This window comes from Ovis canadensis, chromosome 6 (genome assembly GCF_042477335.2).
Source record: "Ovis canadensis isolate MfBH-ARS-UI-01 breed Bighorn chromosome 6, ARS-UI_OviCan_v2, whole genome shotgun sequence".
In the NCBI taxonomy this organism is placed as follows: Eukaryota; Metazoa; Chordata; class Mammalia; order Artiodactyla; family Bovidae; genus Ovis; species Ovis canadensis.
This window is the reverse complement of record NC_091250.1, coordinates 33,275,494-33,297,888: the sequence shown is the minus strand read 5'-3', so window position 1 is coordinate 33,297,888 and position 22,395 is coordinate 33,275,494. Positions and strand designations below refer to the sequence as shown.

The 22,395-nt window shown below is 43.7% G+C and overlaps 1 protein-coding gene and 1 long non-coding RNA gene across 2 annotated transcripts; one reads left to right on the top strand and one right to left on the bottom strand.

Moving 5' to 3' along the window:
• Positions 1 to 255: 255 nt before the first annotated feature.
• CYP2U1 (cytochrome P450 family 2 subfamily U member 1) lies at positions 256 to 21,271 on the top strand. Its single transcript, XM_069593543.1, has 5 exons — positions 256 to 945; positions 12,478 to 13,113; positions 14,852 to 15,013; positions 16,844 to 17,011; positions 17,748 to 21,271. Exons 1-5 carry the CDS (start codon positions 456 to 458, stop codon positions 17,921 to 17,923), a joined length of 1,632 nt encoding a protein of 543 aa, XP_069449644.1. The 5' UTR covers positions 256 to 455; the 3' UTR covers positions 17,924 to 21,271.
• LOC138442334 (uncharacterized) lies at positions 4,895 to 6,452 on the bottom strand. Its single transcript, XR_011257648.1, has 2 exons — positions 5,872 to 6,452; positions 4,895 to 5,254 (listed from the first exon to the last, which is right to left on the bottom strand). It is a non-coding gene; the product is annotated as an uncharacterized lncRNA (long non-coding RNA).
• Positions 21,272 to 22,395: the final 1,124 nt, after the last annotated feature.

Here is a 22,395-nt window from a genome sequence, read left to right as displayed (position 1 = left end):
GGTTAAAGTGCTAATGTTTAGGCTGAGTCATATGAACGGCCTATTGACCTGGCACGGTTTAAGCACGCAACTGACAATGGACACAGGAAGTCTGATAACCAATCAGAGCGTAAATATGCGCGAGCATCTTTTTCTCAGGGGTAGGTCACTGCCAAGTCCGACCCAGCGGAGGGGCGCGACCCGGCTTAAGCAACCAACTTTCGGGACGCGAGCCCAGCCGGGTCCGCAGACCTCAACAAGCGCGGTTGCGAGCGCGTCCCCGTTTCCGCTCGGGCGACGCTGATTGGAGGGACAGGCGGAGACGGTGGGCGCAGCCAATCCGGAGTGGCATCCGCGTCTTCTCCCCGCCCCTAGGCGGCAAGGGGAGTTGGCCCTGGGGCCCGGCACCAGTGTCTGGGAGACTCTCGTGGGGTCTGCGGCAAGAGCCCGGGACTGCGGGCACCGGCACACAGGCCATGGCCTCCCCCGGGCTTCCCCCGCCCCCCACCGAGGACGCGCCCTGGCCTCTGCGCCTCCTGCACGCGCCCCCGGGGCTGCTGCGGCTAGACCCCACGGGCGGCGCGCTGCTGCTGCTCGTCCTCGCCGCGCTGCTGGGCTGGAGCTGGCTGTCGCGGCTCCCGGAGAGGGGCATCCCCCCGGGGCCCGCGCCCTGGCCCGTGGTGGGCAACTTCGGCTTCGTGCTGCTGCCGCCTTTTCTCCGAAGGAAGAGCTGGCCGTATCGCCGGGCGAGAAACGGAGGAATGAATGCCTCGGGCCAGGGCGTGCAGTTGCTCCTGAGCGACCTGGGCCGTGTGTACGGCAACATCTTTAGCTTCTTCATCGGCCACTACCTGGTGGTGGTTCTCAACGACTTCCACAGCGTGCGGGAGGCGCTGGTGCAGCAGGCCGAGGTCTTCAGCGACCGCCCGCGGGTGCCGCTCACCTCCATCATGACCAAGGGAAAGGGTGAGCTGGGCCGCGCCTCGGGGGTCACGGGCCATGTGAACGTGCGGCTGGGGCTGCAGGTGCGCAGAGGCTGTGGGTTCTGTGCCCCTGCGGCCGCGCACCCGGCCCGCCTCACACCTGCAGCCGGAGGTGGAGGGAGGCGCGCCTCCCACTCCTGGATCCCGTCGGTCCAGCTGGGATAGGCTCCATCTGCCCCAGGAGTATTCACTCCTTCCCAGAACAGGGCCTCACTCTTCAGGCTGTGTTCCTGACGAGAAACTTTGGCCTGGTTAAAAAGAGAGAGGGACCGTTGGCCTTCTGAGTGCAAGACTTTAATGTGATTATTTTCCGATAAGATAGGAGCCAATTGACAAGCCTAATACATCAGGTTCAGAGCCTCTGTGATTCCTGCTTATGGAAGTCTAAGTTGGGCAGTTGTAAGGGTTAGTAAACATCTTATCTGCTGCAGTCGGATATCACAGTTGCCCTTTGTTTATCAGTGTTCCCTCTGTTGTGTTGGCCAGCACGGGTCCCAGACTATTTTTCCATCTGTGCCAATCCTGTCCTTAACTCAGGTGTTAATTTCAATGTCTTTCCTGCAGGGAGTTTTGTTTTTTCCCTCACTTCTGCTCCGGGTAAGTTAGGCTCCCTTGTTGGAACCTGTTTAATTGCAAAAGTACTTTTCCTTCGCTGCAGTAATCAGTACCGAGGCTTCAGAATTTTATAACCTTGGGCTCAAAAGTTGTGTCTTCACCACTAGACTGACATCTAGGAGGACAGAGTAATTCCTTGTCCTTCCTGGCACGCAGTGGTGTGGCAGTGTAGTGTGTCTGTGCTCAGTCGCGTCTGACTCTGCGACCCCATGGACTGTATAGTCCACCAGGCTCCTCTGTCCATGGGATTTTTCAGATAAGAATACTGGAGTGGGTTGCCATTCCCTTCTCCAGAGAATCTCCTGACCCAGGGGTTGAACACCTTGTCTCTTGCATCTCCTGCATTGGCAGGCAGATACTTCACCATTGTGCCCCCTGGAAGTAGGAGTCAGTAACCATTAAGTAAATGAACTACTGCTTTCCCTTCTTGGAATGTGGCATAAAGAGATTCAGGCTTTTTACACCCGGATTAAGCCAGATTTTTTGCATCAGGATTTTAAATGAATGGTAAAGATGATCTTAATATTTTAATGTTTAAAATATTAATTTTGGTATTACTGAAAATTACGCACATCGTGGTCCATACCTTACCTTCTCCACGCCTTCACACAGGCTGCTGCTTCTCCCTGGAATTCTCTTCTGATCTCATGGCCACCTGGAGAACTTCTGCCTGCTTTTCTTCTCTCTCTCCTTTTTTTTTTTTTAGTGTGGTGAAGTGCAGATAGCATAAAATTTACCATCTTAATCATTTTTAAGCATACAGTTCAGCGGCATTAAGTCAATAACATTGTGAAACCATCACCGCTATCTCCAGAACTCTCTTCATCTTTCAAAACTGGAACTTTATACCCATTAAACAAACACTAAACACCCACTGAACATTAAAGTCTCTAACCTCTGGCAACCACCATTCTAGTTTCCATCCTAGGTAATTTATTTCAGTGGAATCATGCAGTATTTATCCTTTTGTGACTGATATATTTCACCTCATACAATGTTTTAAGGTTCATCCATCTAGTGGCATGTGTGAGAATTTTCTTTTTAAGAGTGACTGCTGTTCAATTTAACGTTTGCAGTGCACTTTGTTTATCCATTCCCCCTTGGTGGACTGTTGGGTACTTCTGTCTTTAGACTGTTGCGAAAAATGCTGCTGTGTATCTACAAATAACCGCTCAGAGTGCTGCTATCAGTTCTTTTGGGTGTAAATCCAGAAGTGCTTGATCATAGGTAACTCTATGTTTAATTTTTGAGTAACTGCCATACCATTTTCCATAGCAGCTGCACCATTTTCCGTTCCTACCGGCGATGACCCACATTCCTGCCAGCAGTGACCCACACTCCAGGTTCTCCACATCCTCGCCAATACTTGTGTGCTGTTTTCTCATACCTGCTTCAATGTCTCCTCTCTGAGGACATGTTCTATGACATATTTCTCTACCCTCCCAGGCAGAGGTGCGCTACTCTTTTCTCTGTGATACCACTGTTTTCATTTAAACTCTCATCCCATTCCCTTCCAGTCAGTCAGTAAGTCTTGTCAGTTCCTACTGCAGATACATCCACGTGCTGTATGCATCCACTTTTCCCCATCTCCAGCTTATCCAAGCTACAATCAGTTCTCATCTCTTACTGCAGAAACCTCTTAACCAGCCTGCTTGCTTCTGCTCCGATCATTCATATATACAGCAATCAAAGGGATCTCTTACAAAAAAAACACAAATCAGAACCAATCATGTCACTCTGCCACTGAAACCAATTGCTTCTGACCCTGTTCTTGACCTGTATGCCCTAAAGGATCTGGCGTCTGTCTGCCTTTTGGAGTTTATCTTTTTCTATTCTCTTTGCTTGTACATTACAAGTAGTGTCTGCTCTGGACACACTAAGCTGATTCCTGGCAAGTTGGTGACTGCCTCTGGCTACTGGGTTTTGTTATCCTTGGGCCTGGAATAACTTTCTACTTGGCTAACTCTTTATCATCTCTTAGGTCAAATGTCACCTTTCACTTCTAGTTTAGACACTGTCCAGTATCATAACTTAATCTCATTCATATTTCACTAAACTCATTCATTAAACATTTTGAAAGCATTTAGCCTATTACCAACCCCACCTTCCTCCAGAATGTGACCTCTGTGAGGGTAAAGACTTAGGTCATCTCAACCACTGTACCCCCACTAATTGGCACAGAATAGGTAGTCAAGAAATGAATGAATGCATGCACCCAAGCACCTATTGTTGTACTTACCACATTGTATTGTCACTTTTGTTGCGAGCCTGTCTTTTCCTCCTGATTTTTTAAAGGTAAGAATTGGATTTTCTTCTTTGAGGTCCTTCTTGGTGGCTGTATAGTTTGGTCAATAATCCATAATAAGGCAGTTCTTTTTTAACTGGAAGACAATTGCTTTAGAATACTGTGCTGGTTTCTGCCATACATCAGCCTGAATCAGTTGCAGGTATACATGTGTCCTCTCCCCCTTAGAGCTCCCTCCCATCTGCCCCTTCGTCCCACCCCTCTAGACTGTCACAGAGCCCTGCGCTGAGCTCCGTGTGTCAGCAGCAAATCCCCACCAGCTCTGTTTGGCAGATGGTGGCGTGTGTGTTTCCGCGTGCTCTCGCCTTGCGTTCCCCCTCCCCCACTGTGCCCACAAGCCGGTCCTCTGTGTCTATGACTCTGCTGCTGTTCTGCAGGTAGGCTCGTCAGCACTATCTTTCCAGATGCCATACACATGCATTAATATACAATGTTTGTCTTTCTCCTTCTGACTTCCTCCATACAATAGGCTCTGCCTCCTGGAGGAATTAATACTTTAAGTGAAGCACCAAAGTATCCCGGGCTCTTAAGACTTTCCTAAATAAGGAGGGATCTAATAACAAGCTGTGATCCAACTAATACTTAAAAACTGCTTTATTAGATATAATAAGGCAGTTATTATTATATGTAATATAATAAGGCAGTTATTATACATAAATATATTATAAAGCATTTATTTACATAAGGTAGTTATATATAATAAGGTGGTTATTATTACATATATAAGGTAGTTGTTATATATAACAAGGCAGTTTTTAAGTATTAGTTGGATCACAGCTTGTTATTAGATCCCTCCTTATGGGGAAAGTCTTGGGTGCCCAGGATAATTTGCTGCTTCAGTGTCTGACCTAAAAGTATTAGTTCCCCCAAGACACAGCTAGGACTTCTGAGGCGATGCTGCTCTGGTGTTCTGGTGGATGTATGTTGGGCAAATGTGCTGGAAGAAATTTCTGTTGCTCGTGACGGTGATTGACAGGAGAAGGTAAAGCAAGAACCATATGTAACAAGGGAAATGCTTATGGATTTTACTTGGAATAAACAATAGGCCATCTGCACAGGAAAATGTAGATAGTCAAGGAATCTTTTAATGGAATTGTTGCAAAGGTGAAGAATAAAACGGGAGAAGGTAAATTTATCTCAAGATGCCCATCAAGGGACAAAGGAGCAGATGAGTTCTGGGTTGACTTCATAGATCTGGAAGTGGATGGCGTGGTCAGCTTGGAGGAGATTGGCCACAGGAGTGAAAGGCTGGGAGACTCAGCAAGATTTGAGGAGTGCCCAGACATTCCTCACTCCCTCCTCACTCCCTTCAGTGTCGTTTCCAATGGCAACATTATAAAATGTGACATTGTCCAGAAGGAGGATGTGTAGGCTATAAGAGAAGGTGCTATTAGGAACTGGAGACCAATACGGTTATTAAATGTTTCTTACAAGAAATTGCTTTTAAAGAATTTTGCTACTAAAGTTGGTGAGACTAGCAGAGAAGGAATGTTTCATGAACAGTCATGTGCTGGAAATTGTTCACTTAACACATTGTCAACGAGTTCTAGCATGTAGGAAAGTTATTTATTTGAGTTTTTCAAATGATTGTGCTTAGACAAGTTGATGTTGTTTTTAAGCATAAAAACTATAGTCAGCTAGGTAGGCCATAAAGATGTTCTACATTAGCTATGCCCATCAAACCTGTTGATCCATCTAATTCTGTTCCTGAGCAGGAATAGTTAATAAAGCTACAAAGTCAGGTTAAGAGGTACAAACTACTAGGTATGAAATAAATAAGCTACAAGGGTATATTGTACATCACAGGAATATAGCCAATATTTATAATAATGTTAAATGGAGTATAATTTAAAAATACAGAATCATCTTGTATGCCTGAAACTAATTTTGTATACCTGAAATTAATATAATATTGTAAATCAACTCTACTTCAAATAAAAAAACTTTTTTAAGTCAGAGCCAAGTCTACCCAAGAAGTACTGTACTTACCAGAATGGCATAGTTTGAAAACCTCCAGGCAGAACTAATGAACACGTGAGACCTTCTCCAGCATTTTTCAGGTTATAACTAGAGAATAGAGGGTTTTGGAAGGGCTTTTCTCTCTAGTGGTGAAAATGGGAGAATGGGCATCTCAGGGTAGCTCCTGATTCTTGGAGAAGCTGGTTCACAGTAAGAAAGAAGAAAGGCAGGCAGAAAGAAGTGAAAGTGGGTGCGGAGAGGAGTTCTGTGGCATTGAGTCCTCTCTGATGCGGTGACACCCAGCTCTTTCTGCTTTTTGATTCCATCCACAGCCTACTTGGCCTTTTTGCCAAACTAGATTGAGGGCATGTTTTGTCATTTCCAAACCGGAGTCCTGATTTTGCTGTGCGGTCGTTTTTATTTTTCAGTGTTTTTCTATCCCTCTTGAGATGAAGTCTTTGTAGACAACCATTGTATACATAAGAATAGTGTGAAGTTGCTCAGTCGTGTCTGACTCTTTGCGATCCTGTGGACTGTAGGCCACCAGGCTCCTCTGTCCATGGGATTTCCCAGGCAAGAATGCTGGAGTGGGTTGCCATTTCCTTCTCCAGGGGATATTCCTGACCCAGGGATCAAACCCGGATCTCCCTCATTGCAGGCAGATGCTTTAACCTCTGAGCCACCGATGTCAAAAAAAAAAAAAAGAATGGAGGTGTCAACAATTGGAAGATGTGCCTGAACCTCTTCCAAAGACTCTAAGACTTCCCGACCAGGGTATTTACAAGGTTTGAAACCCTGATGCCATTAATTCTGTCCATGCCTCTCATCCCTGGCATTCTCAGACACTGTCTCCTTGGACACCTCTTAGATCTTGCACTTCATATCTGTCAAAGTGAAAGTGTTAGTCACTCAGTTGTGTCCGACTTTTGCAACCCCACGGACGGTAGCCTGCCAGGCTCCTCTATCCCTGGAATTCTCCAGGTAAGAATACTGGAGTGGATTGCCATTTCCTGCTCCAGGGGATCTTCCTGACCCAGGGATCAAACCCAGGTCTCCTGCATTTGAGGCAGATTCTTTACCATTTGAGCTACTGGGCAAGTCCTCATACCTGTCAAGTTGTTGTCAATACCCAACGCCCAAGTACCAGCCTCTCTTGAGAGAGTTCCCTCCTGTTCCCCGCCTTATCTAAACCTGAATTTTTCCCTAAAGATAATCCAGCCCCTTTTTAACTTCCCCCAAGTTCTTCATTTTTCTAAAATGTGCCTTCATATACATCCTTATTTACAAATGAAGTATCACTCAGATGTCACTGCTTTTACTCAGCTGACAGGATGCTCTTTCCTCTGTCTACATTGAAACCTCAATAACCTCCAACATACAACATTTAATACAATGTATCCCAACAATGGAACATAAGTCCAACATACAGCATTCAATCCTGTACAGTCCAACAATGCAACATTCAATACCATACATACCAATTATGCAACTTTAGTGCAACCCACCATACAACATTCAATATGCTATGCAACCTCAGTAGAGTCCAGCATAAAACAGTGTATTAGAGTTGTTGATTTATCCAGTTCCTCAAAAAACAAAGCATCTTGAGAGCAGTGACTATGTCTTTTAAATCCATATGCCCTTAGTAGCTGACACATAGGGGACTTTAAATAAATATTGGAAAAACTAATAGAGGGCATTTTGCTAGATAAAATGTTTCTAAAATCCAAATGTATGGGTTTAAAGATGAGTTGAAAGGTGAGAGTTTGAAAGATGATAAGTAGGTGATACAGACTGAGGACCTAACAAAAGAATAAAATCTCTTGAGAAATAGGACAGACCAGAGATGTCATATGTGACATCTTAAACTAGATGGTAGTTAACATTAGGATAAAATCGTGAAGTTAGAATGAGAGGCCATAGCTTTCCAAGGAAAGAGAAGGGAGCCCAGTATCGCAGCCTCTGAATGCTGACGGCAGCGAAAGGTTTAGGCATGGTTAAAGACAGGAAGTGTGACTAAGCTGTGGTTCCCTAGAAAATAGTTTATGGGGCTTTAGTAAACAAGAGAGTCTAGTTTCAGAAGTAGTTCATAAATTTTTATTCCTTCTTTGTCTTGAAAATCACACACTACACCAGAGGGACTTTGCACAGAAGCACCTACCCCATCCATGATGAAATGTACCTATAACCCTGTACCACAACACCTGAAGACAAAGAATGGAGACAGGATTGGCAGATGACTTCAAAGTGTGGTGGGTGACCGCCCTTAAGTTTCTACAGGGGGAGGTACTAATGGAGTGTGGTACAGTTCTTCCTAAGGAATCCGAAGTACCAGTGATCACAGGAGATAGGGACACGCCAGAGAGCTGGAAACAGCACTTGCTAGAAGTGCGCATAAACTACAGTTAGACCAGTTCCTTATCACCACCACCCTCCCGGCAGAAAATAGAAAATAGATGCTCTTGAAGAACTTTGGATTTTAGTGACCTCTTGGTCAGCCAGTGATTTGAAGTAGGGAGGGGAGTGAGGGCAGAGGGATATGACCTTGTGCCATGCAAGATGAAAATCTGCCACAATGAGGAGCCTGTGCACTGCAACTGCAGAGTAGCCCCCACTTGCCGCAACTAGAGACAGCCGGAGCGCAGCAACGAAGACCCAGCACAGCCCCCAAACCAAAGAAACCAAGAATAAGGAAGGCATTACATGGTGATAAAAGGAACCCTTTTTTTTAACCAGGAAGATAAAATATTTCTAAATTTGAATGTAGCTGACAATGTTGTCTGGCATATACAACATAGGTACAGAGATATATAAAATTTTTGTGTATTTTAATTATATATTTTAATTCTTAAAATATTATATATATACATATATACACATAACAAAAACATAATTGCAAAAAGAAATTGACAAGTACCATTAGAGCAACATATTTTAACGTAAGTATTTGAATAGTTGAGAGATCAGGCGGATAAAAATTTGGTAAGGATAAAGAAGATTTGAGTCTAACAGTTATCTGGCTTTCTTTGCTGGAAAGGACTTTACAGTGGCAGGCTTAGTGTATTTATCACCCGTAGTGGGTCAGTTTTTAGTGCTCTGGTCCTTCATGTGAAAAAAAGACTTAATAAGGTCATGTAACAATATGCAAAAATCACTGTCTTTTCCGTTTCTTCTTTAGTTTCAAAATGACAATTTTACAATGCTAAATTTCAATTGTATTGGATACATGTATATGTATGGCTGAGTCCCTTTGGCTGTTCACCTAAAATTATCACAACATTGTTAATTGGCTATACTCCAATATAAAATTAAAAGTTTTTTTTTAAATTTCAAAAAAAGAGGACCTTATATCCAATAATTGCGTATATAAAAATTCTTCCCTACTTTATTTGGAGGTTAATTAAAATTGATCACATTCTAGACTAAAAAGCTAGCCTCATCGATGTAAAAAATCAGCATAAGCCAGTTAACCTAGGTGGCAAAAGAGAATCATAACAGAAGAAGAACTTTATACTTCAAATGCATTGAAGAGACACGCAAACAATACTTGTGGACTGCAGCTAAGGTGGATCTCAAAGGCAACTGTAGAGCCTTGAAAAGCGAAAGTGTTAGTCTCTCAATAGTGTCGGGCTCCTTGCAACACCGTGGACTGTAGCCCAAGGCTCCTCTGTCCATGGGATTCTCCAGGCAAGAATACTGGAGTGGGTAGCCATTCCCCTCTCCAGGGGATCTTCCCAACCCAGGGGTGTCTCCTGCATTGGCATGCAGATTCTTTACACTGAGCCACCTGGGAAACCCTTTTAGAGCCTTCACTATCCTTTATTAGGATAAAGGTCTGAAAATTAGTGGGCTTCCCTGGTGGCTCAGTGTTAAAAGAATCCTGCATGCAGGAAACGAGGGTTTGATCACTGGGTTGGGAAGATCCCCTAGAGAAGGAAATGGCAATACACTCCAGTATTCTTGCCTCGGGAATCCCATGGACAGAGAAGCCTCGCGGGCCACAGTCCATGGGGTCCCAAAGAGTTGGACACAACTTAGCAACTAAACAACAGCAACAATATACAGTAAAACAGACTAGAAAACCTGTAAATGGAGCTGCCTGTATAGAGCAAATGTGTGACAGAGGAAGTGGTGTAGATCAGCAGGGGAAAGGAGAAGCTGTTCCATTAATGCTGCTTGAATAACAGATTATCAAAATAGGGGGTAAAGTGGATTCCTTCTTCACAACAAGTAGGAATACCTAACATAAGTATAAACTCCAGGTAGGTTATAGAGACCTAAATGTCAAAAAGCAAAATGTTTTAATTTTACACGAAAATAGTTGTATTTATGAACCTGTGGTAGGAAAAGATTTTTAAAATAAGATACACAGAATAAACCACCAAGAAAAGATTGGTAAATGGAACTACCTTCATATTTAAAACTTGTTTATCAAGTAGTAGCATGAAAACATGAAAAAAGCAGTTCACGTGATGGAAGACAATATCTGCTTTGCATGTAGAATATATAAGAAGAAAATTGCACAGTTTATAAGTACAAATCCCAGAACAGGAAACTTGGGCAATAGCCATATGAGAAGCTGTTCCAATTCACTGTAACAATCAGGGGCATGCAAATAAAAATCAGATGAGACACATTTCAGCCCTATGATTGGCAAAAATAAAATGTTGATAACTGCCAAGTGATGGCAGCTATTTGATGAGATCATTAATATACTTCTGGTAGGCACACTTTTGGGGTCTTCTCCACTTTGGAGAGGAGTTTGGCCATACCTAGTCACATTGAAGGTGTGCAATTTTATGACACATCAATGTACTGTTAGCAATCTTTTCAAAATTCTGATGGAGGGGGAAAGGTACAGTTAATACATTTGCTGAAAATCTTTAGAAATTTGTCTCTGATGGATCCTTTCCCAGGAAACTACTAGAGGATAGGCTTCAACAAAATACAGTAGTGAAAGAAGAAAAAGACATAGATTCCAGGGAAATGGGTTCAACACAGGAGGGTCCAAAAAATTTCTACTCTGCGCTACAACACTTCATTTGTGTTCAGTTCTTTCTGACCCCATGGACTGTAGCCCAGCAGGCCCCTCTGTCCATGAGATTCTCCAGCCAAGAATATTGGAGTGGGTTGCCATGCCCTCCTGCAGGGGATCTTCCCGACCCAGGGATCAAACCCATGTCTCATTGGTTCTTTACCACTAGCACCACCTGGGAAGCACCCCCCACCCAAAAATTTTGTAGATGATGACAAATGGAAGTCATAAAACACCTAAACAAAAGGCCTAGAAAGAATATCATATTTGAGCAGATGTGTGGAAGATTCCAGGCAGGAAAATGAACCTGATAAATCGTTCAGAACATTTGACCATGTGGCTGCATTTTTATTGAGAATCGTTTTACATAGACAGGCTTAACCACTGCGAGAGGTCTTTATTTCATTCTCAGCTGTATTCACAGCATCCCAGTGTCTGGTACATAGTAGGCATTCAGAAATATTTGTTAAGTGAATGAAGCATGTCCTTGAAGGCAGCAGGAATGAAGTAGATGAAAAATGGGAAGGAAGGAGGAGAACTGGCTGAAACAATAAAGCACACCATGGAAAAGAGGAGGATGAAATAAGTGAGAGGAAGCAAGGAATATTTGAGAAGAGTTTGATACAACATCTGAGAGGATGGTGAAAGATGTATGACGGAAGTGAGAATCAAATAAGATGTGGTTGTGAATGTCCTAGAGTTCAGATGCTTGTAAATTCGGGCTGTTTGCAACAACAGGCATTTTAGATTACTTGCCAGTTCTTTGATCCAAGCTTTGATGAGCACTGTTCTAATTCAGTTGGGTCACTGATTTATTCAGCTAATATTTAACAGGCTCCTCCTCTGTATGTAGCACTGTGTCAGAAGTTTGGATTTTAATGATGAGCAAACTCGGAGAAGACAATGGCAGCCCACTCCAGTACTCTTGCCTGGAAAATCCCATGGACGGAGGAGCCTGGTGGGCTGCCGTCCATGGGGTCGCTGAGGGTCGGACACGACTGAGCGACTTCACTTTCACTTTTCACTTTGATGCATTGGAGAAGGAAATGGCAACCCACTCCAGTGTTCTTGCTTGGAGAATCCCGGGGACGGGGTAGCCTGGTAGGCTGCCGTCTATGGGGTCACGCAGAGTCGGACACAACTGAAGTGACTTAGCAGCAGCAGCAAACTCAGATATTGTCCCTGCCCTCCTGTGCACTGTGTTACTGTGCTTCTTCTTCTGTTCATAATGTTTAGAATATGGGTGTACCTAGCTTGAGACATTTTCTAAGTCTGGGTTCACTTTAAGAAAATAAGATTTTGAAATTTATGTAACTCTAGAAATCGAGTCTTGTTTTCTCTTATTTCACCCGGAGTTGTTATAATAAGCTTTTTAGCAAAGGTTTCTAGTGAAATTAGGTATGATTTTTGTTATTAGAGACATACACTATCTGGACAGCTAAAGTTTGCCAGGCGTTCTTCTTGGCTGGTGGTCCTTATCTATACATATACAAGCTTTGCACAAGTGGCTTGAGAAATACAAGTCCACTTCATGGTTGGTCCTCGTCAGTATTAAATCAAGCTTTGCTGTCTCACCTTCTTTCCTTGGTTTCCTTTTGCAGGGATTGTATTTGCACGTTATGGTCCAGTCTGGAAACAACAGAGGAAGTTCTCTCATTCAACTCTTCGTCATTTTGGCTTGGGAAAGCTTAGCTTGGAGCCCAAGATTATCGAGGAGTTCAAATATGTGAAAGAGGAAATGCAGAAGCACGGAGAAGCCCCTTTTGACCCTTTCCCCGTCGTCAACAACGCCGTCTCTAACATCATTTGCTCTTTGTGCTTTGGTCGGCGCTTTGATTACACCAATAGTGAATTTAAGAAAATGCTTAATTTTATGTCACGAGCATTAGAAATTTGTCTGAACACCCAGCTCCTCCTGGTCAACATATGCTCCTGGCTCTATTACCTTCCTTTTGGACCATTTAAGGAATTAAGACAGATTGAAAAGGATTTAACCATTTTCCTTAAAAAAATCATCAAAGACCATCGAGAGTCTTTGGATGTAGAGAACCCTCAGGACTTCATCGACATGTATCTTCTCCATGTGGAGGAGGAGAAGAAAAATAATAGCAGTAGTGGTTTTGATGAAGATTACTTATTTTATATCATTGGCGATCTCTTCATTGCTGGCACAGATACCACAACGAACTCTTTGCTTTGGTGCCTCCTGTATATGTCACTGCACCCCAACATTCAAGGTAATAAACAGATGTTTCCTTTATTCATGGCAAAACCAGGATATTTAAATCAGGATCAACAACCTTGGTGATCCTGTGGCTCCTATCAATAAGCAACGTCTTCAGGCTGGAAAACAAAATGGAAATGCTTGCATCTCATAGGGAATTGGTAAGGTGTTAACAGTGAAACTCCAAGATTCTAGACAGTGGCACTAAGGTCACAGCTTGCATGCATCTGTGTTAAATCTCTACAGGTCTGATTCTGTGTGAAATCTAGGGTGAAGAAAGAACTTTAGAGAAGACTCTTTTAGAGTTGAAGAGTATCATAATCATCTGAACCCATCCATCTTTCTTGAAAATGAGACCAGAGGCCCTGAGTTCTGTGATTTTCACAAGGTCACAGAGCTAGTTCCACCACATCAATACCAGTAGGTAGTGAATGTCAGTGGAAGGACGGGGGAAGAAGTGTATTCATTTTCCATTCCTCCTACAACAAATAACCACACACTTAGTGACTTAACACAAATTTGTTGTCTTAGAGTTCTGTACATTAGAAGTCTGACACTGTCTCAGTGAGCTAAAATCAAGACATTGGCAGGGCTGCGTGCCTTGCTGGATACTCTGGAGGAGAATCCATCTCCTTGCCATTTCCAGCTTCCTTGGCTGGTGGCCCCCTTGCTCCCATTTTGAAGTCAGCAATCTTGTATCTCTCCGGCCGTTTTTTCGTAGTCACATCTCCCTCTGACTCTAAACTCAACTGGGAAAAGTTCTCCAATTTTAAAACCCATGTAATTAGTCTGGGCACGCCGAGAAAATCCAGCATAATCTCCCCAGCTCAAGGTCCTTCATTTAATCAAAGTCCCTTTACCATATAAGATAGCATATTCACAGGTTCTAAGGGATTATGGACATCTTGGGGGACCATTGTCTGACTACTGTAGATGGGATTTTGCCTACCTGCGTTCATTAACTATTGATGAGTAGCAAATTATCCCAAAATTTAGCATCTTAAAAGAACAACCATTCATTATGTCATATAATTTCTGAGGATCAGGAATTTGGAGCAGCTTAATCTGGATGTTCTGCATAGGATTTCTTATGAAATTATAATCAAGATGTTGGCCAGGGCAACAAATACCTGTAGACTTGACTAGGACCCTCTAGCAAGATGGTTCACCCACATGACTGCTGGCGGGCCTTGTCCTTCAGACCTTGACTTGGCTGCCAGGTTCTCCCAGAGTGAATGACCCGAGAGTGGGTGGTCCAGACAGAAGCCATGGTGGTCAACTAGCCAAGCTCAGAAGGGTCATACCGTCACTTCTGCCTATTCTGTCGGTCCCAGAGACCAGTTTGGTATAAAGTGGGAGGGGACGGCACAAAGATGTGACCACCAAGAGGTGAGGTCACTGGGGGTCGTGTTGAGCTGTCACACGTCATCACAGGTAAAAGCTTAGAGAGCCAGTTCAAAGTTGATACGAGAGAGTGATTCAGACTGGTCCTGAATCCAGTGCACCTTCCCCTTGGCCCCTCTGTCTGCTCTGCCATGCTCCGTTAAGAGTCCCAGGCTGGTACAGAGTCCCTGGGACCAGCTGCCTCTACTGGGATATCTGACCGGTGCTCCACTTCACGGAGGCTGTCAGCTTCTACTGCTGACTTCCCAGCTGTGCGGGTGTGGTGATGGGAAGTGAGCATGGGAGGGCAGTCTCTCCTGGCTTATCCTTTGGATTCTGCTTTCCTTTTTTTTTTTTTTTTGGTATAGAAAAGGTTCATGAAGAAATTGCAAGGGTCGTTGGTGCTGACCGCGCCCCCTCCCTCACTGACAAGGTGCGGATGCCCTACACAGAAGCCACCATCATGGAGGTGCAGAGGCTGAGCACCGTGGTGCCGCTCTCCATCCCTCACATGACCTCAGAGAGAACAGGCAAGTCCAGAGCCTTCCTCCTTGGAATGCTCTTGAGGGGAACCCAGCCCCTTCACCCGGAGGACCTGAGGTGAGGGTGCAGCGGGGGGTCGGCATGGTCATGGATAGTCAAATGTCCAGGGGATGCTTCAGCCTCACTGTCCCTGTTTGCTGTGCTGGCTGGTGTTCCAGCACTGCCTGTCTGGTAAATGGCTCTCTAGCCTTCAAAGCATGCTCATGTACACTGGTCAGGCAAATTCTGCTAGCCCTTTAAGGTGGCTGTATTGGCAGATACAATAATTAACAAAGGTCCCGCTCAGTCCTCCTGTTCTTGGAGGTCTGAAGAGCTAGCCTAAATTTGGAATTAAGGAGTTCAACTGGGAATTACCCTGCATCGTTTTTAACAATTCTGCAACTGAAGCACAAATGGCGAAGAATTAGAAGAGCCCACCTGCTTCTGAGGGCACATGTTTCAGCCTCTCACCTACAGTGACGTACAGGCACTCAGACTGTAAATGTCCTTCATAGCCAGGAGTTGTCCTCTGGAGACAGCCTGTGATGAAATGGGCTTACATCTACTTACAAGACAATTGTAGGAGGCAATCACTTATAAACGACATTGGATCACTCAACAGTTTGGTGGAAATTAGATACGAAGTATGTGCGGCATCTTTGGGGCATTGTTTAAAGTACATATGGTCTTGTCAGCTGGTAAGAGCCGGTGCTGACATCCTGTTATATCCCTTCGGTTTACCTTCTTCATTGCATTGTTGTGTGGACGTAAAAGACTCTGTGAGCTGTAAATTATATATAAGAATTACTGTAGTCTGAAGTGAACTGAAAGTTGCTCAGTCATGTCCAACTCCTTCGACCCTGTGGACTGTAGCCTGCCAGGCTCCTCTGTCCATGGAATTCTTCAGACAAGAATGGAGTGGGTAACTGTTCCCTTCTCCAGGGGATATTCCCAACCCAGGGATCAAACACAGGTGTCCTGCATTGCAGGGCAGATTCTTTACCATCTGAGTTTAGTTGTTATGTCCGACTCTTTGTGAACCCATGGAGCGTGGCTGCCAGGCTCCTCTGTCCATGGGATTCTCCACTCAAGAATACAGGAGTGGGTTGCCATGCCCTCTTTCAGGGGATTTTCCCGACCCAGGGATCGAACCTGTGTCTCGTGCATTGGCAGGTGGCTTCTTTACCACTGAGCCACCGGGGAGGAATTTATAATTTTGGGGGACAGTTTACTTGACATGCCACATGATTTCTATTTTAATGTTTCTGTTAATTATAATTTTTAATGGTTTGATTGAATTTATTAACTCAATATGCATCAGAGCAGCTCCTGTGCTCTGTCTTAGGCTGGGTCCAGGGATCATGTGGCGGAGAAGGCAATGGCATCCCACTCCAGTACTCTTGCTTGGAAAATCCCATGGGCGGAGGAGCCTGGTAGGCTGCAGTCCATGGGGTCCGCAAAGAGTCAGACACGACTGAGCGACTTCACTTTCACTTTTCACTTTCATGCATTGGGGAAGGAAATGGCACCCCACTCCAGTGTTCTTGCCTGGAGAATCCCAGGGATGGCGGAGCCTGGTGGGCTGCCGTCTATGGGGTGGCACAGAGTCGGACACGACTGAAGCAACTTAGTAGCAGCAGCAGCAGCAGGGATCATGTGGAGACGGTAACAGTTAATAAGGTCTTTTCCCTGCCCTCAAAGGACCTGAAAGTTTACTCTCAGCAGGTTAAGAACCTAGATACATAACTAGCTCTTTTTTTTTTTTTCAAACAGTGATGTTTACTGAGAGCTATTAGTAAAAGCATGTTGAATGATTCTGTGGTTTTGTTCTGTTTTAGTGCTCCAAGGGTATACCATTCCTAAAGGCACAATAATATTACCCAACCTATGGTCAGTACACAGAGACCCAGCCATCTGGGAGAAACCAAATGATTTCTACCCTGATCGATTTCTGGATGATCAAGGACAACTTATTAAAAAGGAAACGTTTATTCCTTTCGGGATAGGTCAGTTAAACTTTTATTTTCTTAATGGTATAATTAAGAAAGAAGTAGAACCAGAAGAATCTTTTATTATTTCATGATATTGTTTTAAAAATGTGTCTTTCTTGACAAGCCAATATATGAGAGAAATAATTTAGATAATGCATTTCCACTGTGTTCATTTCATATTTAAAAAAATGAAAGCAGTTGATTTTAAATCATTAAATGTGACTAGAAATCTTCCTTTTTGAGTTGTCCAGGTGATTGCTTAAGTCCCAGAGACCAATTAGAGTTAAGAGCAGCTTTCAACCTGCCTGAACGATGGGTGAGAGGGTGGGATCTCTGATCTCAGCAGTTACTCTTTTAGGTTCCTAGATGAGGGCAGGGAGGCTTCTTTCTATAGAAAAGGAATGCTCCAGAGATTCTCAAGTGATGTCTCTGCTCTTCAATCTTCCAGGTAAGAGCAGGGAAAGAGAAAAGTAGGTATGGAGGAGACGAGGTAGCCCTCCTTGTTGGGTCCGTCTCCAGTTTCTATCTAGGATGAGCATAGATTTTTGGGAGTAGGAGTTAGCTAAAATGTGAACTTGGTAAAAATTCTGATAGACTGTGGGAAACCCTGGGGTATATGTGGCAATTTTATTTCAAACCTCTCTGTGTCTGCCTTTAAAACACTCAATTTAGAGTTTTTGTATAAATGCATCCCTTTTGAGGTAGGAAAAGGGGTGGTCTTGTAATCCCTTTTTTCTGGTCTTATTTTTAGGGAAGCGAGTGTGTATGGGAGAGCAGCTGGCAAAGATGGAGCTGTTCCTGATGTTCGTGAGCCTAATGCAGAGTTTCACGTTTGTTTTGCCTAAGGACTCCAAACCAATCCTGACTGGGAAATATGGCCTAACTTTAGCCCCACATCCATTTAATATAATCATTTCAAAGAGATAAAGAACATCTCCATGAAAAGATGGTGCAGAAAATGTAAATACACATCCTTGTAAACAGATGCTTCCTTCTGTAATTGACAGTGGATCTGGAAACTCTGAAAATCTAGGCTGGGCTCAGATCAGAGAGAGATTGGAAAGAGGGTTGAACATGTGGGACTTTTCCTTTTGAGGGAGCTGGTTCCTCTGCAGGAAACTTCAGCCATTTCTATAATGCATGTGACTTGGGGGATTGCGACCAAAGTAGTGGATGGGGAAGAAGGCGATACGGATTTTTATGCCCAGTGGGCTCCACCAGTGGGCATTTCATTTCATCTCTCAGTGCCTCAGTCTTTCCACATGGAAGGTAGTGGTCACAAAACCTGCCTTATATCTTGGCATGCGTGTGTGCGTGCTAAGCCACTTCGGTTGTCTCCGACTCTGTGATCCTATGGACTGCCCCCCCAGGCTCCTGTGTCCATGTGATTCCCCAGACGAGAATACTGGAATGGGTCGCCATTCCCTTCTCCAGGGGATCTTCCAGACCCACAGATCAAACCTGGGTCTCCTGCGGCTCCTGCATTGCAGGCAGACTCTTTACCACTGAGCTACTGCAGACACTCATCTCGGCGTGAACGGTGGTCAAATGCCTCATATCCTTTCTGACATCACTAAGATGCTGTTAAGTTCTGGAGAACGAATCCGGGAGAAGGAAGACCTACCTGTTTAAGACCCATGGCAACCTGAAAGTGGCATTCAGACGTTAATAGTTCATCAGAGAAGGATGTGGGCTTGAGAGATAATGAACTAGAACTTACCTTGGAACAGAGCTTATGTCCGTTTTAGGGGACTTGGTATCATTACCCTTTTACGATTCTAGTTTTTGCTCTTTGTAGACATAGGATGAAGAGAACCCTTGTTCAGTATGTTGAGGAATGGATATGGTCTGAGTGTATATGTCTGCCTTCTATTTCAACTACATGAAGAGTAAGCCTGGATGAAGAAGTGGCTTCATGGCAGGATTCCTTTCTGCTGTCTTTACCCACAAGGATGTAGCTCTAGCTTGTAACTTGAGCCCTGAAGAGTGAGCTCAGGAATTTTGATACTGGGATTTATAAGGGAAGGATTCGAGCTGTACTGAACGTTCCTTTCCTGTTCTTCCTTCCTGCCAGTAGGCCTAACATATCTCATCCTTGAAGACTCGCAAAGACAGGAAGGCATTCTTTTGCTTATTAAGATAACTAAATTGTTTCTTAATAAATAAGCTCCTTCTGAAAGAACAGTTCTCGAAAAAGGCAACACCCTCTTTCAGGAGGTGTTTGGAAATATGGGGGTGTGTTTTCAGTTATCACAATCATGGGGGTTTGCTGCCACAAAGCCAGGATGATCAGTGTCTGAGCAGTCCTAGACAATGGAGAGCAGACCTGTCCACAGAGAACGTGCTCCAGAAGTGGCCAGGCCTTTGCTTTATTCTCCCAGCATTCTCCGTATATAGAAGGAATCGTGATACAACGTGAGCAGCTGTCCTTTTTGAGCCTTCCTCATCCTGGCACCATACTTTATGCTTCGGTTGGATACTTATGTAATTCTTACAGACTGTCCAGTCACAGGATGATATTTTGTAGCTGATGAAGCTCAAGCTTAGAAAAGCTAAGGACTTCCTGTAGTTATTAATAAGAAGTACCACTGTTTGTTTCACACCTACCAGTTTATAACAGGAGAGTTCTTCCTGTGCCACTTCTTGGTACTTCCTCCACTAGGTCCCATAGCAGCCTATCTCTCTGCATTTTCAACATGGATAAACGAAATACAGGCCAATCTTTAGGTGCCTTGAGCATTTTTTGTTAATTAAAATAGAAAACCTAATGAATGAAACGCCTAGGCACTGTGAGTGAGTGGAGAGTTTGTCGTGTAGATCTTGGATGGATGGTGTGGATTACCCTGCGTAGTGAGCAGGGCAGTTTGCTCCTCGTTTGGAATTGCATATGCTTTGGAATTGCACTATTAACTTTGCATTAGCAAATTTATTACTCCTCGATTTATAAATACATTTTCAGTATTCCCTAAACAGTTTGCAGCTAATTTGAGAAAAAAAAAATTATTCTGTGAGAGTATGTTGAAATGTTTATTAAACTTTAAAACATAATGCCTTAAACTGTAGCACTTTAAAAACATCTGTTAATGGCAAATCACTGCAAAGACTGTTAGTGCTTTCCTCCCATGTGTTGATGTTTTACGATTTTGTACTTTATGATTTACTTGAAGTGTAAAAAAAAAAAAACTTTGTTTTATAAGTCTGCCTGATACCTACTTTTAGTCCTCATCATGAACATAATTTTTGATGTTTTTATTAAACTTTTAATTTTAACTAAGTGTCACTTCTGGGTTTTGGGGGTTTTTGAGTTGCTAAGCAAAATTCTCTTTACCAGATGTCAAGTTAGGAAGTGGAAGAGGGAACAGACCTCCAGAAAGAGAGAGATGGCCACATATAAGCATGATCTCCAGGCAGGAGGATAATTCTTTTAAAATATGCTTTTACACAGTTACTCTCAGGGCTGTCTTAAAGCCCACGTTTATTATTTCCCACATCAAAATCCAGCATGAGTTGAAGGATGGATGAATCTGTACAAGCCCATGGTGGCAAAGTATCAAGGGCTTGTCTCAGTTCCACTTAGCTCAGGAAGACGAGTTTTTAAAATACCCCACCCTATGGATTTTTCCTCTAGATGAGCCCACTGCCAGCCTTTTTCCATGGCCCAGTCTTTCTCCTACAGGTTACAGCTCAGAGGTCACCTCCTCAGGCACAGCTTCCACTAAAGTCTAATCTAAAGTGGCCTTTCCCGAGAAATCTTTGCTATAGACTGAATGTTTGTGTCCCTTGCCAAGAATTCATTAGTTGAAATCTGATCCCCCGTGTGATGGTATTTGGAAGTAGAATCTTTGGGAGGTGATTATGTCACGAGAGTGGAGCTCTCATGAATGATTAGGGTCCTTATAAGAGCCCGAGAACTGCCTGGTCCCTTCTGTCACATGAGAACGCAATGCAGAGACAGCCGTCCATGAACCAGGAAGCAGGCTCTTACCAGACAGCAAATCTGCAGAGGCCTTGAGTCTGGACTTCTTGCCTCCAGAAGGGCTTCCCTCGTGGCTCAGTGGTAAGGAATCTGCCTGTCAATGTAGGAGATGCAGGCTTGATCCCTGGGTCAGAAGATCCTCTAGAGACGGAAACGGCAACCCACTCCAGCATTCTTGCCTGGGAAATCCCATGGACCAAGGACCCTGGTGGGCCACAGTGTCACCAGAGTCAGACACGACTTAGCGACTAAACAACAGCCTCCAGAACCATACGAAATAAAATTTGTAAGAATCTCAAGTCTATGGTGTTTTTGTTATAAAACCATAAATGGATAAAATACTTCCTAACTTATCACCCAGTTTATTTCCTCCAGAGACCTCCTCGTTATTTACAGTTACCCTGTTTATTAAAATCCTCAGTTTCCATCATCTCTTCCACCTCTGGCCAGAGGACCATTGATGCAAAAGTTTTCAATTTTGATGAAGTCCAGTCAGTCTATTTTTTCTTTTGTTGCCTGGGTCTTCAGTGTCATATCCAAGAAATCACTGCCAAATCCAATGTCATGAAGCTTTTCCCCTGTTTTCTTCTAAGAGTTTTATAGTTTTAGCTTTTATGTGTAGGTCTTTGATCCATTTTGAATTGATTTTTGTATTTGGTATAAGGTAAGTGTCTAACTTTCATGCATGTGGATAACAATTTTCCCAACGCTATTTGTTGAAAAGGCTGTCTTCCCCAATTAATGATCTTGATACATTTGTCCAAAATTGTTTGACCTTATACACAAGGATTTATTTCTTGGTGGATACTACCTTTTTTTCTTTTTCTTTTTTTCATTGTCTTTTTATTTTGGCTGCATAGTGCAGCATGCGGGATCCTAATTTCCTGACTAGGGATGAAATCTGCAACTACTGCATTGGAAGTGTGGGGGCTTAGCCACTGGACCACCGGGAAGTCCCTGGATACTACTTTTAAAGTAATGAATCACTAGACAGTTTTGTACTAAAGCCAGAATATTCAGAAGAATCAATGAAACAAAATAGCATATCCTCTTGTGTATAAAAGTAGCAGCATGCGGTTGTTCAGTCACTCAGTCGTGTCCAACTCTTTGCAACTCCATGGACTGCAGCATACCAGCCTTACCTGTCCTTCACCATCTCCTGGAGTTTGCTCAGATTCATGCCCATTGCATCGATGATGCCATCCAACCATCTCATCCTTTGTTGCCCCCTTCTCTTCCTGCCCTCAATTCTTCCTAGTATCAGGGTCTTTTCCAATGAGCCAGCTCTTTGCATCAGGTGGCCAAAGTATTGGAGGTTCAGCGTCAGTCCTTTCAATGAATATCAGGGTTAATTTTCTTTAGGATTCACTGGTTTGATCTCTTTGCTATCCAAGGGACTCTTCAAGAGTCTCCTCTGGTGTCA

What these genes read in the sequence shown, in the direction of transcription:
- CYP2U1 (XM_069593543.1), top strand. Translation starts at nt 456, where the DNA reads ATGGCCTCCCCCGGGCTTCCCCCGCCCCCCACCGAGGACGCGCCCTGG. An exon ending in ACTGCACCCCAACATTCAAG is followed by an intron (nt 13,114 to 14,851) that starts GTAATAAACAGA and finishes TTTTTGGTATAG; the next exon opens with AAAAGGTTCATGAAGAAATT. An exon ending in GTTTATTCCTTTCGGGATAG is followed by an intron (nt 17,012 to 17,747) that starts GTCAGTTAAACT and finishes TCTTATTTTTAG; the next exon opens with GGAAGCGAGTGTGTATGGGA.